We start from the raw sequence: 22864 nt of genomic DNA on the forward strand, positions 1-22864 counted from the left end.
CTTGGGAGGCAGAGGCAGGCAGATTTCTGAGTTCAAGGCCAGCCTGGTCTACAGAGTGAGTTCCAGGACAGCCAGGGCTACACAGAGAAACCCTGTCTTGAAAAACAAACAAACAAACAAAGTAGGTTGCAAAAAATGTATACCTACACATAAAATTATATGAACTTGACATTTTACAGGTCAAACACAGTCAGTTTACAGTTGAACTAGTATTTGATGACTAACAAGCTTATTCTCATTTATAAATGTGTAGTTTTCTCTTTTTATTCTCCTCTCATATATTACATACCAACCACAATTTTCCCTCCCTCCACTCCCCCAGTTTCTCTCTCTCACTCTCCTCTCCCCAGCTTTTGAGACAAGGTTTCATATGGGCCAGGCTGGCCTCAAACTCCTGACTCTGCCTCCTGAGTGCTGAGATTTACAGATGTACGCTACCATGCCCATCCTTCATTCTCTTAATTACATCTTTTTGTCCCCAGTGCTGGGGGTTGGACCCAGGGGTTTACATCTGGTAGCACCACCCAGCTACATACCCAGACCCTGTGCCCGGATTCATCGTATTGTCTTCTAAATGCTTAGTGCTTACTGGGTCTTGTTTAACCAAAGTCAGAAAGGGATTTCCTCTAGTATTTCCTAGGCACTTTATTGTTCTCCAATGCATACTTAAGTTAAATATACACTTGTAATTTTGTCCATTATTTTCCAATTTCATTTTTCTATCTGGACACATAATTTTCTTCTCCTTTCCTGAGAAGACCAGCTGGATTACCACACAGGGTATATAAGTAAGCATCAGCTATTCGTGTACCTCTACACTGTTCTATTTGTTCAGGCCATCCTTGACTTAGTAATAAATATACGGTCTTAATTACTGCAGCTTTGTGATATGCTTCCACGCTGGTTGGGCCATTACCTTTATTAAAATTACCACGAGCAGAGCCATGCGTAGTGGCACATGTCTTTAATACAGCATTTGGGAGGCAACGGAGTGTGGCTTTCTGTGAATTCAAGGCCATCCTGCTCTACACAGTAAGTTCTAAGACAGCCAGAGCTACACATATCTATCTATCTATCTATCTATCTATCTATCTATCTATCTATCTATCTGTCTTTTCATTTATCTATCTCTTGGATTTTTGTTGCCAGAGAGATAAGAGTCCATCCCCATCCCCATTATGGTAGGGAAGATGTGTGTGTGTGTGTGTGTGTGTGTACATGCACATACATATACATATATCATATATGTGTGTGTGCATATCACCATTATGGTAGGGAATATATATATCTTGTCTAGGACCAGCAAAAAGCCTCAATAAGTAAGGAACTACTTGTCAACAAGCCTATTTGAGTTCAATCCCCACGACTCCAAGGGTAGAGAGAACTAACTCCCCCAAGTTACCCTCTGACCTCCATGTATGCACTCTGGCATATGCATAACCCCTAAATAAATAAATATATAATTAAAGTATCTTGACTCTCTCTCTCTCTCTCTCTCTCTCTCTCTCTCTCTCTCTCTCCCTCTCTCTCTCTGTGTGTATCTCTCTCTCTCTGTGTGTGTGTGTGTGTGTGTGTGTATGTGTGTGTTTGTGCATACATTTCAGCTTGCGAACTTGGATAAAAGAAGAAAATCAAGAACAAGAAGGAACCTGTTAACATTTTTATAGGATTGTTCTGAACTTATATATCAGTTTGATGGGAAATGGATATTTTTACAATGAATTTTGCATCTATAAAAAAGGCCTTGTCAAATTATTTGAACCAAATTTTCTCTGTAGGGATCTTGCACATCTTTTATATTTAACCACAGGTATTTCATTCTTTATACTTGGTAGAAGCAAGCCTCTTTAAAATTTCATTTTCTAATTAGTCATTGCTAGAAGTTAGAAATGGAATTTATTTTGGTGTATTGATCTTATTTTGGCCAGCTTTCTTGATAAATATTCTCAATAATTTGAATATCTTTGGGATTTTCTATGTTGCCAAGGGCATCCAAAAATAAGTTTTGCTCCTTTCTTTCTGGTCTATGCACCTTGTGTTCCTTTATCGCCTCTCTTCTGTAGAAGAGTGGCTAAGAGCAGAGTCATTCTTTTTTTTTTTTTTTTTTTTTTTTTGGTTTTTCGAGACAGGGTTTCTCTGTGTAGCTCTGGCTGTCCTGGAACTCACTCTGTAGACCAGGCTGGCCTCGAACTCAGAAATCCGCGGAGCAGAGTCATTCTTGTCCACTTCTCACTGTTGAAAGGATTCTAACTCAGGGTGGGTTTCCCCAGAAGCAGACCCTAAGACAAAGATTTGAATGTACAGCTAAGCTGCTCACACTTTCTATCCTGGCACTGGAGCAGCAGCAGACAAAGGGCAGTCATGAGGCTGGACTCTGGACCTTACTGTTGCCTGTGAGTGACTGAACCTCTCAGCTCAGAGCTGTCTCACCCAAGGCCAGAGGAAGTGGGAGGACTCACACACAAAAGCCTTGTGGAGCCAGGATAGCGCCACTCTGCAAGAAGGAGCATGCATTCATGCATTCCTAGCACTTCCACTGACAAGAGCAGAAAGTCTTGTGGGACTCAAGAGATGGCTCAGTGGTTAAGGGTACTTGTTGCTCTTGCAAAGGACCCAGGTTCAGTTCCCACCACCACAGCCATGCCTAACCTCAGATACGCAAGACTTGATGCCTTCTTCTAACCTCTCCGGGCACCAGGCATTCACATGGGACGGACACACACAGCCGAAACACTCATACACACACACAAGGAAAAAAAAAGAAAAAAAAATTTTGTCAAGCAGCAAAAGGAAGCAAGGAAGTGCTCAGGCCAAGAAGTCTAGATACTGACAGCTGAAAGTAGGACCACATACACAGGAGTGGCAGAGGAGAGTTTCTGCAGGACCATCAATAAGGGCCTTCACCATGTTACATTTATTTTGTAATAACATGGGCAGTCTCTGGAGAATCCTGGCAGCTGCCAGAGTCCGAAACTGTTCAGACAACCTACACAAGTCAGTTAGGTTGAAACGGGCAGAAAGAAAAACAGCATAGTTAGGACACAGAAAAGACTACAGACTGATGCCAGAGCGCTGTCATGCAGGCTCTGTGGTGCTGAATGAAGTTCTATCACCACCATCAACAGGAACTGAGCTCACCAACAGCATCTTGACTGCTAATCCTGGCTTGCAGCCACCACTCAGTGAGAGCCAGGAATGGACATGACCCATACCAGGGTTTGTCACTACCATACTTAGCAATGACAAAGTAAAATGTTGGTACTCGGGGTTGGAGGGGGTCATCATATATCAAACAAAGTTCTAGTTAAGAAAAAAGAGGAATTAACAAATCTTCGACAAAGACGGGAAAGGAGGAGATAGAAGGCAGAAAAAAAAGAACCAGGAAGAGAAGGAAAGACAGGGGAAGGAAAATAATGAGGGGAGATTTAACAGAAGCAAACTTCAACATATGAAAAAAAACTTTAGTGAGAGACTTTATAAAAAAATATGCCAGCTGGGCGTGGTGGTGCACGCCTTTAATCCCAGCACTTGGGAGGCAGAGGCAGGCAGATTTCTGAGTTCGAGCCCAGCCTGGTCTACAGAGTGAGTTCCAGGATAGCCAGGGCTATACAGAGAAACCCTGTCTCAAAAAAACAAAAAACAAACAACCAAAATGCCGATAAATATTAATGCTTGCATGAGTGTTTACATGAAATTTGTGGAAATCGATCCTCTTAGAAGTAGAAGCTTAAGGGCACTAGTTTCTACATGATAAAGCTATAAAACAATCTCCCGGAACAATATTAAATCCATAGTTTGTCAGAGAGCCTGACTCTATAGACTTCCAAAAGTCCCAATGCTACTTAAAATTTCCAGAACATTAAAAAAGAAAGTCTCTTGAAGTAATAGTAAAATTGGTATCTGAACCAGATAGTACAAAAAGAAAACTGCAAATTAATTTTATTTATAAATACAGATGCAAAACTCCTAAATAAAATATCAAACAGAAGTAATAACTCAGGAAATAAGCTGGTCCTTGTAGCACAGGTCAGCAATTCCAGCAGAACTCCAAGCTCAAGGCCCTGCAAGGTAACTTAGTGAGACCCAGTTTGAAAAATAGAAAGGGTCTGTCTGGGGAGGTGATTGCTGTGCAATCTTGAGGACCGGAGTTCAAATCCCTAGACTCCATGTAAAAAGCTGAGTATGGCTTGTGTCTGCCTGTAACTCCAGCACCTGGGGGCAGAGAGACACGGAGACACGGATAGCCAAGGTCAGAGCTTGTTTGCTATCAGCCTAGCTTTAAGTTCAATGGAGACCCTGTCTCAAGGAAATAAGGCAGAGCGATAAAGCAGGAAACTGACCCAAAGTTCTCCTCACAACTCCCTCCCTCTGTCCCTTCCTCCCTCCCTCTCCCCCCCCCTCACACATAAACACACCCGCACATATGCACACACACCACAAATAAAAGGTGGAAAGAGAACTGGGGATTATTATAGCTCAGTGGTAGGCCACTTACTTTGTAAATACTAGTCCATAGGAATAACCAATTAGGACTTACCTAATTATTCATGTGACACTATGTAAGGACAACCAATCACAAAGAACACATATTACGTGGCTCTATTTAAAACTCTAAAAATACCAACAGAAAGTACAGTGGCTGCGTGTTTCCAAATAAGGAGGAAGCGGTGGATGACACAGTGGCACACTATGCCTACTTGGCTTTCTATGTGGGTGCTAGGGGTCCCATTTCGATCCTCATGTAAGCATAGCAAGAACTTTATCCACTGAGCTACCCAGCCCTCCACCTGGTGTTTCCTTGTTGAGCAACTTGCTTGTGAAGTTGCTATCCACCCATTGCCCATTTTTATTGGATTGTTCATCTTGTTCTTATTAATGCGTATACTGAGCACAAAGACACACTCACAAAGAACTGTGTCCCTGTATATTCAAAAGACAATCATTAAATAAAGATGCCAGTCATTTACCATCTTCCAGAGTGTGGCCAGTGAAGACTTGACTTTTAACATGTTTTTGGTTTCATTGAGGTAAAATTTAAAAGAATCAACTACACTATAGTCCCAATACTTGGGGGAACTAAGGAGGATCCACTTGGGGCTAGCCTGTGGTATGTAATGACAGGCTCTGTCTTAAAGCTCGCTCTCTTTGAGCTTGGCCAGCTCAAAGCATACAATTCTAGGAATTCTGACTGACAGACATAATACCTGGGAAACTGCTTCTACAAACAAGGTATAGACTATTTCCCTGAGCTATGGCTGCAAGGCAAGACCCTGTCTCAAAAAGACCAATATCAAACCAAACAAAAAGATCAGATCATACAGGCGATGCTTTTTCCACCTTTGTTTGTTTTAAGTGTGTCTCACAGCTGAAAATTTTCAAAGAAAAAGGTCCAGGAGCCCTTTGTCTGAATGACTATGCACATAAAACCAATCAGCGAGGTCACCAAGGAACTGATGGTCATGTTTCATTATTACTTGCCCTTTGGTCTTTCTAGGTACTTCTTACATGTTCTCTAAGTCAGACATTTATTTTGGTCATGAACGAAACCCAACTGTGAATAAACAGTTCCTTTTATCACTCCCTCCACAGTCCTATAAGTAGAAAAGAGGACATGTCTGTTTCTGGATTTGCCCATGGGAGTATGACACGCTGTAACCAGGTCTTCTGAAACCTTACTGAACAGATCATCCAGGCAAGGGGTCCTTGATCACGTGGGGACTCTAACTAAACGTGAGGGTGGTAACTGGCGTGGAGATCACTGTGCATCTTTAGCCACCCAAGGGAAAACTGTAGTGGTAAAGTTTAACCTGACAGCAAGACAGCAGCTCCTTCAATTAAAGCTAGAGTAACACCTGTAGTGGTCTGAGTGCACGATGGCCCCAGAGACTAAAGTTTTGAACTGATCCCCACCCAGCTGGTAGCGCTATCTGGGAAGGTTATGGAGCCTTTGGGAGATGCAGTCTTAGAAGCATGTGGGCTTTAAGGGTTTGTAACCTCATTTCAATTTGCTGTCTGCTTCGTGTCCTGTTGAGATGTGACCTCCTACCATGGTAGACAATAAGCCCCACAAACTCTTGCTTCTATAAATTTCTTAGTCGTGGTGTTTTATCCCGACATAACAGGAACTGATATAGCACCCATAACAGCCCCGCTGACTCAACCATAGACAGCAGCCGACTTCTGGCTGCCAGGGAGACTCCTGGTAAGGAGCCACTAGTGACAAAGTCACAGGGATCTTTTCCCGAGTTGAGTCAAAGTAGAAAACACACCTCCTTGATGTAAGGTTACCTTTCAACTGTGGGGCCCTTTAATAGCTGTAAACTATGTCACAGTCTATGGTTTATACCAACCTCAGAATTTCAGAAAGCTTTGATTGCTTGAAAAAGTCATCACTTATGGTACCAAATTCATCCACAATTTGCCGAGGCTAGGCAAATTCTTAACTTCTTCAGCCATGTGGGTTAAACAGCTACAGTTTTGAAATTATTTAGTCTGGCAAGCATTTTGGTTATTTAGTCCACCTATTCCTTTTTTATTTGTAATTGTGTGTGTATCGTATATGTACTCCTGTGTGTATGAATGTGTGCATCTTTTGGGGGCTGGGGGTAGGGGCAAAGATGTCAGGAGGCATTTGCTATATCCCACCTTACTTCCTTGAGACAGTCTCTCATTGAAACTATAACCAGGCTGAGGGCCAGCATGCCCCATTGATGCCCATCTTTATCTCCTAAGCACTGAAGTTACAGCATGCAGGTTTCTACATGGGAGCTGAGATCTTAACTTTGTAATTTCCTTTTACACAGCAGATTGTGAAATAGTCTGCTTATCTCAGCTTTTTCATTTCTTGAGACATGTTCTATATAGCCCAGAACAGCCTTAAACCGGGTCTTCTGGTCCTACCCTCCGCAGTGAGTACTGGGGCACAGGCCTGTGTGTGCCACCATGCACTTTCATTTTACTGGGATTTTTTTTCCCCCTCACTCCTTCTTGAACTTTTAAATTTTTATCTGCATTTAATATAAAGACTTAAACACATACATATGAAACTTGACATAATATCATCAATACCCAGTCTCTCCAGAGTCAATACATTTTGAACCAGCTGGTTAATAAATGTTTATACAGCACAAACACAATGGTTTCGCTGGACCATCTTTTTGTTTAGATTTTTATGTGCATGAGTATTTTGCTGCATGTATGTTCATGCATGACATGGGTGTACATGCAGTGTGTATGGAGGCCAGAAGAGGGGCACTGGATCCCCTGCAACTGGAGTTAGGTTATGAGCCACCATGTAGGTGCTGGGAACTTGAACTTTCATCTTCTGCAAGAGCAGCCAGTGTTCTTAACCACTGAGCCATCTCTCTGGCCTCCTAAAAGTCTGGGAGATCTAAATCACAATGAACTGCCACTCAAGCTGGGCTGGAGGGGCGGCTCAGTGTTTATTCATTTGTTATTCTTGCAGAGGACCTGGGTTCAGTTCCCAGCATTCACATGGTGACTCATAACTACAGTTCCAAAGGAACCAATGCCTTCTGGTCTCTATGGGCACCGGGCACATACATACATACATACATACATACATACATACATACATACAAGCGGGCAAAACACTCATACACATAAAATCAATCTAATAAAGTAACAAGTGGTGTGAAGTCCCTTGTGAACAGGAGCGTCTGGTTCAAGTGAGATGTGGGAGGGACAACCTTTTACCTGCACCTGACCTTCGCCTCTGGTCTGGTTCCAGAGGTTCAGGCCAGGCTCAACACCCCACCCTGCCAATTCAGAAAAAGCACAAGGGAGCTGGAGTGAAAATATACTTTAATAATCCAGCATCAGCTAAATTGAGATCCTCCCCTCTCAATTGAATGGGTGGTAGACAAGTCTTGGCAAGAGGCCTCAGTCCACTAAGAGGTTCCGGCTTACAGAAGGGAACAGCTCAAAGAAGCCCTAAAATGCAAGGCAGAGGGAACTGGGAATTAGTGAGTGAACAGATGGCAGTGCCCCACCACACACCTTCCATCACCTCCAGGTCTAGTAAAAGCACCAAGGCTTCAATGCGTGATGCACTGGCCTGCCTCCTCATCCCTCTGCCCTCTCCAGACAACCACTTTCCTCTGAGGCCTCAAAAATGAGGAATGGTATGGCCTGTGTTAAAGGCTTGGCATTGTTGGGACAGAGCGGGGCCTGAAGGGATGAAGCATACCTGTGATGGACACTGAACCCATTTTCTCCCTCCTCTTCCCCACCGCCTCTCACGGCAGTAGATTCCTCTAGCACACACTCTCGCCATGGTATTCTGCTTTATCACTGGCCTCAAGTCAACAGCCGGCTGGCCAGAGACTAAAGCCTCTGAAATGCTGACTTCTTATGAACTGCTTACCTCACACTGTGTTAGAGTGATGGAAGCTGACACAGGGACCATTTTCTACATTGTAAGCCACAGCAATCAGCCCCCACCCCTGCAGTGACTAGCCACTTACTGGTGGAGCAGAGGGCCAGGTGGGAGTTACCTTGAAAAGGGTGAGGGTCTGGAGAACTCCAGTGGTACAGGCTGTCTCCCGGATAGAGTGCATGGCCAGTTGGGGGCTGCCTAAGTCCAGCACCCGAAGCCCCAGTCGAGAAGCCAAGATAGGTCCAATGGTGGTACCACACGGGGAGTCATTCCTGACCATGAGGTCCTGGCGAGAGGAGGAGAGGTCATAAGCCAAACCCTAGATGCGCTCACTAAGATCAAGGAGGAAGCTATCCTAGAGCCACAGGGCTGGCAGATCAGCTAGTTCTGTCTTCTACCACACTTCTACTCTCACACACAACGTGAAACCACACTTCTACTCTCACACACAACGTGAAACCCCAATACACAAAGGAAAACAAACTTAGTTGGTTTACTGTTCTAGAAGTTCCTGCTGGGCTGGGGGTATGGTTCACTTGTTTGAGGGCTTGCCTAGTATAAATGAAGCCCTGGGGTTGACCCCTACCTGGGCAATGGTGGTGCACATTTGTAATCCCAAGACTTGGAGATGGAGGAATCAGCTATATTCTACTTCATATTGAGTTTGAAGCTACATAAGACCCTAACTCAAAACAAAACAAAACACCAAGGAAATCATAATATGGAGCTAGATTTTAAGATCTGTAAGTGTAAAGCAGAAATATAAAAGTCAAACTTTAGTCAGGTGAGAATTACAGCATTAACCCATTGTACTGGCTGGTTTGTGTGTCAGTCATCAATCACAGCTACAGTCATCAGAGAGGAAGGAGCCTCAGGTGAGGAAATGCCTCCATGAGATCCAACTGTAAGGCATTTTCTCTTAGTGATCAATGGGGGAGAGGGCCCAGACCATTGTGGGTGGTGGCATCCCTGGCCTGGTGATCCAGGGTTCTATAAGAAAGCAGGCTGAGCAAGCCACAAGAAGCAGGCCAGTAAGCAGCATCCTTCCACGGTCTCTACGTCAGTTCCTGCTTTCTGGTTCCAGTCCTGCTTGAGTCCCTGTCCTGCCTGCCTTCAGTGATCTGGAAGTGTAAGCTGAATTAACCCTTCCTTGCCCAGCTTGTTTTTTGGTCATGGTGTTTTATTGCAGCAATAGAAACCCTGACTAAGCAAGGTATTGTTGTGACAGACCTGACCATGGTTTGGGGATAATTGTGGAAGGACTTTGGAACTTTGGGCTAGAAGAACCATTGAGTATTAAGACCTCAGTGGGAAGTTCTGTAGGAACTTGGAAGATAAGAATGTTGAGAGAGTGCAGAAGATGGAGGCCTGGCTTGTGAAACTTCAGAGGGAAGAGTAGACTCTATCAGGCCCATCTGCTATTTTAAGATTCTGTGGTTCTGGTTTGCTGGGACTGAAAATGAAACTTTTACATTACTAGGACAACTGATGCTGGTCAGCTGGAGCTAAGAAATTAGCAGTGATTAAGAAGAGACCATCACTGAGGTGAAATCTTCTGGGAAGTGTTTTCTGAGAGCACAGAGAAGCTATGTTTCAGAGGCGGCCAAGGTTGAACTTTGCGCTGCAGGCGACTTGATAATGTGTAAGAGTCACCCAGGTGGTACTGGTTGTGAAGGCATGAAGGGGTCATAGAGAACAGCTGAGGCTCGGCACTGAGAGGTTCAGGACTGAAGGGGTCATGCAAAGAAGTTGAGGTCTGGCGCCAGAAGAGAGCTTCAGAAGCAAATTGGTCCAGGTGAGTCTCTTCTCTTGTCTCTCTTGCTCTCAACTCTGGCCTTCTCTCCTGCTACTAGACTAACTCATTCCTTTTCTCCCTGGGGATCTTTCTGTTTGTTCCCTCTGACTGAGACGTTCTCCCTCTGGACCTTCCCACAGTATTTCTTTCTCAGCAGCTGCCTCTCACTTCCTCCCAGAGAGCTCTGAGTGGAATGATCAGACGTTACATGGGACAAGATGGAGACACTGATGCAGAGACATTCCTTGTCTAGTCCTGCCTCTCCCAGAACTTGGGTGTTGTCCACCGCTGGACTGCCCTGGGTCCAATCCCTGATGTGGAGAGTGTGTACACACGCAGTGCACTGAGGACAGTGATGGGTGATCTCAGGCCAGAGGGAAAGTGAACACTTGGGATTCTAGGCTCTCCAGTCCTGAATCTTCCTTCTGGGTTGAAGTACAAGACAGACATAGGGACGTGGGGTTTTAGAAGGAAAAAGGGCAGGACTAACCTACCAGGTGGCAGGAGTAATCCTTACAGAAATCAGCAGGGCAGGGCTCATTATCACCCTTACTTTACAGATGGGCACACAAAAACTCAGACAGCTTAGCAAACTAGGCCAAAGTCACCACAACAAAGCCAGCACTGCACCCAGCTCTGCACCCCAACCCCCCGATCTGCTCATTCACTGGGACTCTCTCCTATGCTCCTCAGTCACTGGGAACACATCAGTTTATGTCTTTATCCTGTTCCCTACACCAAGCCTGCCTAGAAAAGATGCACACTCACCTGCAGGGGCACCCCAACTTGGCCAGCCACCTCTCGAATAATGGACTCGGACACTGCATTAGAGGCGTAGCGCTGCTTGCTGTTTACCTTGATCACAGGACCCTGGGGAAAAATCCCAGAACAGAGATGATGTGAGGCCTGTGTGAACCTCAGAGGCCAGAGTCAGCCAGGCCACCATACCTTTGAAAAGCAGCACCTTACCTTATGGAACAAAGGCCGGTGATTTTCTTCATGCTTGTCCCTGTGAAAGGTGATAAAGATCAAGATGGTACACTGTGGTGGGGGCTGTCAACAGCCACCACCCCTTCCAAGGCAGATGGCACTGATGGGTCATGACACTCTTTCCCACCTAGCCCTGCGTGTCCTCAAGGGCATCAGAACAAGTTTCAGGCAGATTCTAGCCATGAAAGGAAGCACGGTTACAGGCAAGGCTTACTTAACATATACACCGGGCTTAGGCAACACATGGCTTTGAGTAAGTCTGGCCTTGGAACAATCAAATGGAAGACTCCTGAACCTCCCAGCAGATGGAGAAAGGCAGGGCCAGGAACTAGCCTGCAAGTGGGCTATGCCGAGTCTCTAGCATGAGTACTGCCTGGTATGAAGACTCACGAGTAGTTTGGGTGCACAGCATGGGCCATGTCTGCACTGATCATGAAGGACTTAGGTATGGCTTCCTCGAAGGCAGTCAGTCGCTGAGGCGAGGCTGAGATGCGCCGCAGTATCAGCTCTGTCAGCAGAGACTGTGCTCCTTGTGCACTCTCTGACCCCACCTGGGATGGCAGAGATTTGACTGTGGGACGCTGGCCATGGGCCTGGACTGTAAGAGTGTTCAGAATGGCCCAGGATCCACCTGAGTCACTTGGTGACTTAAGTATCCTTAAAGACTCTCCTTTCTGAACATCTGACAGTAGACTGGGGTCAGACGAATTCCCAGTCATTTATGGACTAGAAATAGCATTTACCAGTTTCCACACTGGTCCCCTACATTTATATCTAAGGCTAGGCAGGTGTCACAACACCCTGGATAATTTCCCTTGAACCATGTGACAGGGACTGTTAACAAGTCCCAAGCTAAAGCTATATAACTAACTACCCAGATGGGACAGCATTCCCAGTTTCCTCTGTAACTGAATGTGGCCACACTAAGTTCTGTGAGTGTAAGCAATGATGAATTCCATTTCCAGACCACACACTTGAAGACACAGGCATCTATTCTCTCTGCCCTCTCCTTTACTGCTGACGGGTATAGACAAGATGGCCAGCCAACTAGCGTAACGGACCAGAGACCTATCCAACCCCTCGCTGACCCAGGGAGCTACAGCATCTCAAGTCTACAGCCAGACATCATAGCTGACAACCCACTATGTGCCAAGCCACAGACCTAAAAGGAGGAGCTGTGCAGTGGCCCTGTCCTTGGGGTAGGAATGCAGCAAGGAACACAGAGAATACTGGCTATGGAATCCATTATAAAGATCTATGCAGGGCCGGGAGGGAACAAGTGCTATGGGAGCACTGGCAGCTCTCCTTCCTCCCTCTGTGGGGCCTCTAGAATGCCCTGGCTTGCTCTGAGTGTGGGCCACCAGGCAGGTACTGACTACTCCACTGAGGGACCTCTGCCCCAGCCCTCCACATACCTCTTCATTGTCGTAGAGTGTGACCATGCGCACATGTGGATCCCTGGCCAGAGAGGCAGGGGATGCACAGGAATCAATCAATGCCTAGATGGGGAAGGAGACAGGCTCATTATCCCTGACCTTTTGCTTCTTACAACTTTGTCTGCCAGTACCTGGAAGGGACATGCTGCCCTGCCAGGGAAGTGGGCTGGGCTCTCACAACCTTTCCCTTAGGCCCTGCCTGGCAGAGGGTGGAAGAGGACCTTTCTAATGGAATAAGTAATCTGTCCTCTGAGCATTTGTTCCCATACACTCCCATGCAGAAGGCAGGAGGATAATGTTGAAGACAGACTGAAACTGTAAGTCCTGGGAGGCCAATGATTATGAAGATCAGTCAAACTGATGGGCTTCCATTAACAGCTCTAGACATGTCCATGAACCCAGCTGGTTGTCTCAGAAGCAGGTACAGGCCCCAGACCTACAGTTACCACCCAAAACCTCTCTCCAGTCACAAGACAGGCAGGGAAAGGCAGGTTAGAAAGCAGAGGAGGGGCAAAGAGTAGAAAGCTGAGAAACAGCCTGACTGGGGAAGAAAGACAGTGAAGAACATGAAGGTGACCAAAAAGAACAGATAGCCCTACTGAGGTCCCAAGGATCCCAAAGAAGGCTGGCAGGGGACAAAGAGGAGCCTTAAGTCAGAGGCAGAATGACAGAAGCAGAAGAAAGTGAGAGAATTGTTTTTCATGGTGGCAAGGCCTCTGTTTTCAGACAGAGGTCATTAAGGAAAAGTAAGACACCATGGCACCCCGAACACTGTCAGCTCCTCCACACCTCAGCTCCTAGTCCCAGAGCAGCACAGTAGTAGTGATGTCAAGGCTGCAGCGTATGGGCCCTTCCCAGTGCCAACAGGGTGAAGAAAGGCCTGGCTAAGCAGTCATGTCTCCCCAGCTCTCGCTCTGCCTGGGCTGCTCTGGCTTCTCACCTGCAGGGCACAGAAGCAGCTGTGCAGATTGTCCAGTCGAGGAGCAAAGATGAACTCTTCATAGGCTCCACCCAGGACCTAGAAAGATAGGAGGAACACCTAAGTGCCCAGGCCCTCACCACTCCTCCCCATTCCCAAGGCCAGAGCAACTCTTGACTGTTGGCTCAGGAAACTATTCTTGCTGTTCCGCAGAGAATGAAGGCCAGGAAAGGGCAGCCTACAGCATCTGACTTCTCCCAGAGTGGCAGGCCAAAGGAGGGCTAACTGGTCAGTCACCAAAAAAAGAAAAGCACCCAGTGATGGTGGGGCACACCTTTGATCCCAGCACTTGGGTGGCAGAGGCAGGCGGACCTCTTAAGTCGGACACCAGCCTGGTCTACATAGTTCCAAGATAGCCAGGGCTACACAGAGAAACCCTGTCTAGTAAAAACAAAAAATGCCAACTAAAAGGAAGAAAACAGCTAACACAAACTTAGGGCCAAGGAGCCAAAGACTTAGCAGCTCCCTACTTAGCACCTGGAAGGCACCAGGCCTCTTGCCCTCAGAGGTTCAGAGACAGCAGCACAGGTCAGAGCAAACAGGGGCCATGTCACACATCACCCCCAGTCTCGGTAGGAGGGTCTTCTGGGGAGATGCTCTACTTATCTGGGAGCTACTGAAAGCAGAGGAAGTGTCGCCTACTGGGAAGAACAAGGATGAGGCTAACTGAGGAGCTTCAGGGACATGCTATGGCTGACAGGGACCCTGGAGGACCCCACCACAAGATCCTACAGCCACTCCTTACTGCAGGCTGGGTGTCTGCCAGGCAGAGTTCCATCTCCATGATATTGTCAGGACTCAGGCCCAGATGGGTACAGAGCAGGGACATGAGGACCGAGTGGTGCCGCTCATCCTGTAAGGCAGGGGATGTTGGAAGTTGGACCTGCTCATCTCTTTGCCCCTCTCTAGGGGACTGGTCTGTTTCCACTCTGCCCATCCTCCCCGGGCCAGGGGAGCTTCTTACAGTGGCACTGAGAGACCCTGGTTCAGGAGTTCCTTTCTCCAGCTCTTCCTGAACTGCTGTGGCAAGAATAGGGACTCTGTGGGGAAATGGGTTGAGAGGGAGAAGGACAGCCATGAACGTAGGCCTCTTCTGGTCCTCCAATTCCCAGCACACTCCCCAATAGAACTGGTTTCCAAACGTGGAACTCGATTATGACCACTAAGGGTGGTCCTCTGGGTCCCAGTGGGACCCTCTGTTCCCCAGTACCATATCCCGCCCTCACAGCCATCACAGCCCTAGCTCGATGTGGACTCACAGATGCATCTCTGTGTTGGGCCCAAAGTTCTCATTGATATTTCGCTGCAGATGGATGGCCAGATGTGGGATGCGCAGGATGGGCCGCTCTATATGGACAAGCCTCTGCTCCAGTCGGCCTGAGTTAGGGCACTGTGACCAACCGGCCAGGTCAGAACTGGGCACCTCCCAAATCCAGCTGATAAAATCCCTTACTAAACCCAGAATAACCGTGTCCCCTCTCCCCCACGAGGACTCGTCACTGGTACACTGAAGGAATGTGAAGACATTCAAGCTTCGAGCTGCCGAAGAGAGCCTCCCCAGTTCCTAGCCCCTCTATACCACCTTGATAATGACGCGTCCAGCCAAGGTCAGGTCCCGGTCGAACCATGTGCTCCAGATCCCACCGCCGTAGGTCTCTACACCGACCTGGTGGAAACCCACCTGGCTTCGGCGAGATTTGCGTTTCACCTGAGCATGAGAATGAGAATGAGAAGAAAGAGAATGGCTGAAACACAACATCTGGAAGGGAGACTCGGGCATAAGTTATACAGAGCAGATATCACATCAGTTGACAGCTGAGTGGGGGGGGGGGGCGTGAGAGCACGGGACGGGTCTACCTCCTTCCCAGGGCTTCCAAACTCTACCTCCAGGATCTCTTCTTCCCAACTGCCCCCAAACAAGTCCTAACTTCTTACCCTGAGGCAGGGACTGTCCGTGTGGGCCCCAATGAGGCTGAAGCCATTGCCAGGAACATACTGGCCCCCCACAGCAAAAGCAATGATGGAGGAGGAGTTTCTGGTTAAGAAGTACTGGGGGAGAGAGTTGAAAGACAGGGGCGTGAGTTGCTTAATGACCCGGAACACAGGCCTTTGCAATAGTGTCTGCCCCCAGGCTATCCCTCAGTACCTTGTTTTCTGGTAAAATATCCCAGCCCTCTGTTTCCTTGAGTTCACGGAAGCCAGCCTGGAGGAGGCGGCTGCGGCACTCGGACACGACTGTAGGAAAAGGGCTCTCACAGCGATGGAAGTCGGTCAAGTCACTCCCACTCCTAGCCTCCCTAACCCTGGTCACCTACCGTGGAAAGGAGAGGGACTCCGGTTCACGAACTTGAGGAGCTCTCTGGCTGTGGCCTGGATGGCCTCTTTCCGAGCCCTGCCATTCATAGCCATCTACAGGGAGAAGGGGAGGGGAGTTTCAGGTGGCTGCCAGGTCTAAGGATCACTCTTTTAGCCCCCTAGAAATGAGAGCTCCAAGGCTTAACCTCTGCTTCCGGGGGCTTCACTGGCGACAGATGTGGATTCCTAGCTCGATCGCTCTCGGCTCAAAGGTTCAGTCCCAGGGCAAGAGGACCTCCACCCACCCAGTTTTGTCCCAGGAGTATAGGATCCGAAAGGCCCGCCCCCTAATCAGATAATCCACGCCCCGCCCAGCTAGGAAATCCCGCCTCGAAGAGGGCTTCAAATCTGGAAGGGAAGGCCACTAGCCGGCGCGCCACCGTGTCCGGGATCAAAGCACCATTACACCTGTCCCCCAGCCCCGTCAGTCACTGGACAACCCTTCCGACTCCGGGAAGGTCAGGGCCACCGCGGAGGGTTTCAGTTTTACTTTGAAACCGGAGTGCGCCCGTGTCAGCGCCGCCTTCAGCTTAGCTCGGAGAGGGCGCGCGGCCTGCTACCGAGCCGAAGCGGAGGCAGGACCGGCGGCAGCCACCCACCTGCATAGCCCCACCACACTCCGCTCCAGGAGCCGGACTCCGGCCCGCCCCTGACGCTCCACTCCGCTCCTCCCTCCCGGATCAGCCCTCGCCTTCGCCGAGCTGTGGGCTCCGCCTCTCGTCAGGCCGCCACCGGGTCTCCGCCTCTACCAGGCCTCGCCCCGCCCCCGCCGCTCCGCGAGCTCCGCCCCCTCCCGCTACTCGCTCAGCTCCCGTCAGGCCTGGTTCCAAACACGCGGACAGCTCTGTGCCAGTCAGGCCGCGTCCCCCCCCCCCTCGCTACTCCGAGAGCTCCGCCCCTGTCAGGACACGTTCCGGTTCCGCTCCCGCCTCACCGACCGCCTTCCCCCAATCAGGCTGCGTTCTAACCACGTGGACTAGTCAGCTCCAGTCACACCGCGCCCCGCCCCACTAGCTTTGCCCCGTTAGGAGCCACGTCTCATGCCCCGCCCTCATTGCTCCACTAGCTCCGCCCCGTCACGCCTACTCTCCAGACTTTGTCCTGGCTGTCCGGGCTTCCTTGGCAGGCCCCGCCCCTGCTGCCTCTCTCGCCCCGCCTCCATCAACTGGAGACCTCCCGGAGTTGACCCCCCTCCGCCCTTTCCTTTGTCAGCGGCCTCGAAGCCCACGCGAGGCGTTCAGCTCCTGGAGCACCCTAGGCAGGGCAGCCCACCGCGGCAGCAGCGCCCTCTAGCGTCCCGGCGGTGTTAGCACGGCCTCTTACTTCCGTGAACTTAGGATAAATCTAAATGTGTTATGGCATGTAATCCTCACAATTTTACTGACAGCACTTTGAAGACAAATTAACGGAATTAGGAGAGTAATCTGTCTCTAGTTACAAATGGATGGCACAGCTGGGCTTATGACTCCATAAATTTGTTTGCAGAGCCTAGAACAATTGCAAGAGGCTTTCGTAGGCTTTTTTTCTATCCTCTTTGGTTAAATGTTACGCTATTCAGTAGGTCTCCTAGGAACACAGAAGTCAGTGACCTTTTCAAGATCACACAGCTGTTTGGGTGGCCCTGAGATTTGATTCTGATACCCATGATTTTTTTCTTTCAGACGGGGTTTCAGTTTTGTTCAGGCTTTTCCAGAACTTGCTATGTAGCCCAGGCTGGCCTCAAATCCATGGCAATCTGCCTCAATCTTGAAATTGTTGGAGATACAGGCATGAGCCACCCCTACTGGCTCTTTCTACTCCTTAAAACAATTGGGGGGGGGCATTCCAATATTATGTTTCCATGTCAAGAGTGTTGAGTAGCAAGCAGTCTTAACACTCATCCATACATCGATGGATCAGGACTCTTGTGGCTCTGAGGTTCAAAACAGAGTCAACCTACCAAGAGTGTAAAAATAGTCTTTCCAGGGATTACAGGTCTCTGGGGGCATCTGTTGCTTTTATACTTGGGATGGGAATGAACAGGAATAGATTCTGGAAAGATCCTGCTACCCTCACTTCAAACGGGGCAGTTTCAAGATCCGTTCAGTGGGTGACAGACTAAATCTGTGTAGGTTCTTAATCATCCTTTGGATATCATTGAACTCTACTAATTTTTACAGTTAATACTCAATAATTATGTAAGTCGCATTATGTATGAAGCTGAGTGCTAAGTGGACCATGGGAAGGATGTTCTCATCTGTTCTCTAGGGTCTGGTTATGTGGGGGAGGGGCTATATTCTAAGCTACTGATAACTGAAATGGTATGGTTCTCCAAATGAGCAGGTTCTGCATCCTTGAATCCAACTAAGTGTTTGGGGTTCTGTGTATTAACTAAGCAGAAAGTACAGACATATTTTTAAAATAATATTTATGAGAGCAAGAGATACTATTAGACTCCTAGGAATGAACATATGAAAGCCCCTGTCTCATGTCAACCTAGGAAATGTGAGTTTAAAATGGTGTTCCGTTTTTTATTGATGAGATAAACAAAACCGGGAACACTTGGCGATGTCAGGCATTGGAAAAGGCTTGGAGTAACACTTGCCTTTATACTCGATGTTCTGAAATGTAAATATTCCATATGGCTGTTTTTAAGCTATGAACATGATGTCACTAAACACAGATTTGGGAAGAGGTGTACAGGAAAGCAAGCCACTGTGTGGGCCTCTGCCCGACAGATGCACTGGACATAAATAACCTCTACAGAAGAAATTTTGAAATGCGGTAAGATAGTTGAAAAACTGATGGTTTTAAATTTTAACTGTCTCTGCAATATAATTTGCTTAATTGTACCATAATGCTTTGAGGATTGCTGCATTTAACAACAGGATCACCAAATCCTTGGGAATCTCACAGTCAGTTCTCATGAACTAGTCCAGCTCAGTACTCCACCCACACTCACCATCCTTGCTATGAAACATACTGCCAATAAAATACCAGACTGGGGGCTGGAGAGATGGCTCGGTGGTTAAGAGCACTGAGCTGCACACGGACTGTCCCTCCAGCTTTGCTATGTCACCTCTGGCATCAGGCTGTGATAGTAGTTGCTTCACAGAAACTTGAAGTCACTTTTGCTAAAAGCATGGACCCTTCACTTGTACTTCAGATCTCTGAATGGGACAAAAGTCTTGACTCATCTTTCATATTGTACCTGTTCTTGTAAGGCTGGAACAATGGTTTGAGTTCCGTTCTGGAGCCTATAAGGTGGAAGGAAAGAACTGACTTCTGAAAATTGTCATCTGTCCTCATGTTTGCCCTGACATGAGCAAGTCCACACTCACACGCATACAAAACCATCTCTCTCTCTCTCTCTCTCTCTCTCTCTCTCTCTCTCTCTCTCACACACACACACACACACTTTTAAATTGTCTAAGACTATAGTGCTAGATTAGCTCAGCCTGTCGCCATTACAGCTGCTTTGAGTATCTTATACCCTGACCTTTTCCTCTCTGCACAGTTCAAGCACCTGCACTTCCTCAGCCTTATCAGGATGTTCAGACTAAATGGAGGAGCCAGGACATTTGTGTGACAATGAGTGACTCAGTGGTTCCTGGGTTAAGTCACTACACATTAGCCTGCAAGCCACAAGACCAGAATGTTTGTGCCCAAGAGGGAAAAGATCTTTTGAAATCTTTCCCATGACCAATGAGCAATTACTAAGCCTTAATCCATTTCAGGAAAATCAATGAAACTTTGCTGCTTGCTTCTGTTCAGCGAACAGCAGCCTGATCTCCCTTTCAATCACTGCTCAGCATGTTGCTTTGGCTCGGATGAAGTTGGCTGACTCAGTCTGAAGCTATAGTAAAGATGCCCTGCTTGTCTGTCTTGTCTGCAATGCAGTGTGACTTGGTATTCTCTAACCCTCCCCCCCCCCCCCGTTTTCTTTCTCCTCCGTGTGTGTGTGTGTGTGTGTGTGTGTGTGTGTGTGTGTCTAGCCTCCAACTCACAGTGAGCCTCTTGCCTCAGCCTCCCCAACCATGGGATTATAAGACTTGATCTTATTTCTACTGTCTCTGTGCGGTAGGATCTCCACCATCTGGTATCAAGTTGGCCAACACAATCAGTATCTGGGAAATTTTTAGAAATGGAGAAAAATCAGGATGCGGTGGTTTGAATATGCCTGGTCCAGGGAGTGGCACTATTAGGAGGTGTGACCTTGTTAGAGGAAGTGTGTCACTGTGGGGGTTGGCAATGAGACCCTCCTCCAAGCCACATGAGAGCCAGTCTTCTCCTAGTTGTCTTTGGAACAAAAGGTAGAAGTCTAAGCTCCTCCAGTGCCATGTCTGCCTGGATGCTGCCATGCTTCCTCCCATAATGATAATGGACTGTGGCGTACACCTTTGATCTCAGCACTCGGGAGGCAGAGGCAGGTGGATTTCTGAGTTCGAGGCCAGCCTGGTCTACAAAGTGAGTTCCAGGACAGCCAGGACTACACAGAGAAACCCTGTCTGGAAAAAAAAATGATAAAGGACTGAACCTCTGAACCTCAAAGCCAGCTCCAATTAAATGTCCTTTATAAGAATTGCCATGGTCATGGTGTCTCTTCACAGCAATGAAACCCTAAGACACAGGGTTACCAGTAGACATTTCTCTTTTTCGGAGCCGAGGACTAGACTCAGGTTGCTGTGGATGCTAGATGAGCACTCTACCACTGAGCCACACTTCCAGCCTGATTTTATTGCTGTGGTTGAGACAGTGTATGACTGTGATTCAGGCTGGCCAGGTAGCCACTATATAGACCAAGCTGAACATGAACTCTCGTTTCTTCTGTCTCAGTTTCCTGGGTAGTGGGATTGTGAGTGTTCTTTAAAAAACAAAATCTCAAAACATTGGATTTTACCAGTGAAGGCTCAGGAGCCAGATGCTGGAGTGAAACCTGCCAGCTCAGAGAAGCGGAGAAAGCACCCAGCTGCCCTCCTTACTCTGCCTATGTCCCAAGGAGAAAGAGTCCTTTCTCCTTTTTCATGCCGTCTTAAATACCATTCAACTCAATGTCCCTCCTTCCTACTTCCTGGGTTCTCTTACGTTCACTCCCCGTCAACTGGCTGCTTGCTCTGCCTCATGACTTACGGTTGACTTTATTCAATCCTCTTTACAGAAGGCTTTAGGATTAAAGGTGTGTGCTAGGACTGAGACACACCACAACAAGAAACTGTTTTTGTTTTTGTTTTTCAGTTCACAAGCATGGGGTTCATAATGTGATTAAATACCCTGCAACATTTCTCCCCTTTTATCTAAATAAAAGACTCTTTCTCTAACATCAATAAACTATATACTATCGGGTAAGAATTACATTTACAATGTCCAGTCTGTTTGTATTTGGCAACCTTGGAGAAAGTACTCTACTATCTGGCCTGTCTTGACCAGTCCCAAGTTCTGTACCTAAATCGATTTCTATCATAACTTGCATTTATCAACCTAACACCATCTTTTTAGCCCTTTAAACATTTTCTTAAATCCTGAACAACGTAAGCTTAACTGTGAGACCATAACTATCTAGTCTTCAAACCCATTAGAGACCTGAGAAAGGTAAATATTACCTGAATAAACAGGAAGTGCAGAGCAATCAGCTTCCAAAACTACAGAAATGACAGAGACTGCTGGCTGCCTGGACAGCCACCCAAGATTCCTCTGCAACATAAGAGCATCCATCACTTCAGCATACTGGCCCAGAATAGATTTTTCTGTGATGCAAGAACTGTAAAGGACTTCTCTGCCTTGTCCTTCTACAGATCTTGGATGTTTTTGAAGACCATCTAACTATCTCAGTATATTTAAGTTGGCAAATATTGCTTGTCTCTAGCTATTTACTAACTGATTAAGAAAACATCTTCAATGAAGTAAACCACAAGTTTGATTGACTATTAATTTTCATTTCTTAATTATCCTAAACAATTTATAATAATAGCTTGCAAAGGGGACTGGAACTTCACATTGCATCTTTAAGAATTACATAGGTATAATACCTTAAAAGAAGTTGATATGGGCTGGTGAGATGGCTCAGCAGGTAAGAGCACCCAACTGCTCTTCCGAAGGTCCTGAGTTCAAATCCCAGCAATCACATGGTGGCTCACAACCATCCTTAACGAGATCTGGCGCCCTCTTCTGGAGAGTCTGAAGACAGCTACAATATACTTACATATAATAAATAAATAAATCTTTTTTTAAAAAGTTGATACATAGTATATTGTAACTAAATATAACCTTAACTTTGTATCAATATGCAAAGATCTATACCAGTGTAACCAAATAGAACCTTACTTTTGTATCAATTTACAAAGATATATAAGAGTAGATCTTCTCCTTATTATTCTTACATTATTCCTAGTTTTGTTCTTATATTATTTTACTCCTATGTTATTCTTATATTATTCCTATTTTTATTATATATAAAAGGAAAGATTTTTAACTTTAACTCAGTAATTATAATACTGAAGCTGTTTTTGCTAAGCTTTCCACAGTGTCCAGCATGGTCATATTTGGCAGTCTTAAGACTAAATATTTTTGAGTTTGAAGTCCTGTTGAGTATGTCAGTCTCATATGAACTCACTCAGCAGTCTGAATGTCCTGAGCAGTTTGTAATCTGAAGCTGATCTTTGGGTGGTGTTTGCCAGCTTAGTGGCAATCCTGTCTTTGTAGAACATAGCAGTCAACCTATAGGTGTCAACTGCACAGCACATGACAGCAGATGAGGGCACTGTTGTCCAGTGGTTAGTGTTACCCCACTCTGGGTGAATTCGTTATTGTGGTGTCTCATCATCATCTTGGAAAGCTAAAAGGTTACTGTTAGGAACGGTAGAAAACTTACATTTTAAATGCCATATTCAGCAGATCTCAGATAGGTTTGAGGACCACAATCTATTAAGTACATC

The 22864-nt window shown here is 46.9% G+C and overlaps 1 protein-coding gene across 2 annotated transcripts; it reads right to left on the minus strand.

Annotated features, from left to right (window-relative positions):
- Positions 1 to 7807: 7807 nt before the first annotated feature.
- Positions 7808 to 16685, minus strand: Dnpep (aspartyl aminopeptidase). Of its 2 annotated transcripts, none has more exons than XM_021197865.2 (15): positions 16553 to 16685; positions 15914 to 16007; positions 15745 to 15833; positions 15534 to 15647; positions 15181 to 15306; positions 14858 to 14988; positions 14563 to 14638; positions 14344 to 14451; positions 13560 to 13637; positions 12599 to 12682; positions 11574 to 11734; positions 11163 to 11202; positions 10962 to 11063; positions 8517 to 8684; positions 7808 to 7953 (listed from the first exon to the last, which is right to left on the minus strand). In XM_021197865.2, the coding sequence occupies exons 1-15, from the start codon at positions 16556 to 16558 to the stop codon at positions 7903 to 7905; spliced, it is 1428 nt and encodes a 475-aa protein (XP_021053524.1). In that variant the 5' UTR covers positions 16559 to 16685; the 3' UTR covers positions 7808 to 7902. The 2 variants fall into 2 exon arrangements, with proteins under 2 accessions (XP_021053524.1, XP_021053525.1); XM_021197866.1 differs by lacking the exon at positions 16553 to 16685 and adding an exon at positions 16100 to 16230.
- Between the last annotated feature and the right edge of the window lie 6179 nt (positions 16686 to 22864).

The sequence above is a fragment of the Mus pahari genome, chromosome 5, assembly GCF_900095145.1.
Source record: "Mus pahari chromosome 5, PAHARI_EIJ_v1.1, whole genome shotgun sequence".
Taxonomy (NCBI): Eukaryota; Metazoa; Chordata; class Mammalia; order Rodentia; family Muridae; genus Mus; species Mus pahari.

Coding starts and splice junctions, on each gene's coding strand:
- Dnpep (XM_021197865.2), bottom strand. Junction 14,452..14,562: donor CAGGGTCTCTCAGTGCCACT/GTAAGAAGCTCC, acceptor CCTGCCTTACAG/GATGAGCGGCACCACTCGGT. Junction 11,735..12,598: donor CACTCTACGACAATGAAGAG/GTATGTGGAGGG, acceptor CTGCCATCCCAG/GTGGGGTCAGAGAGTGCACA.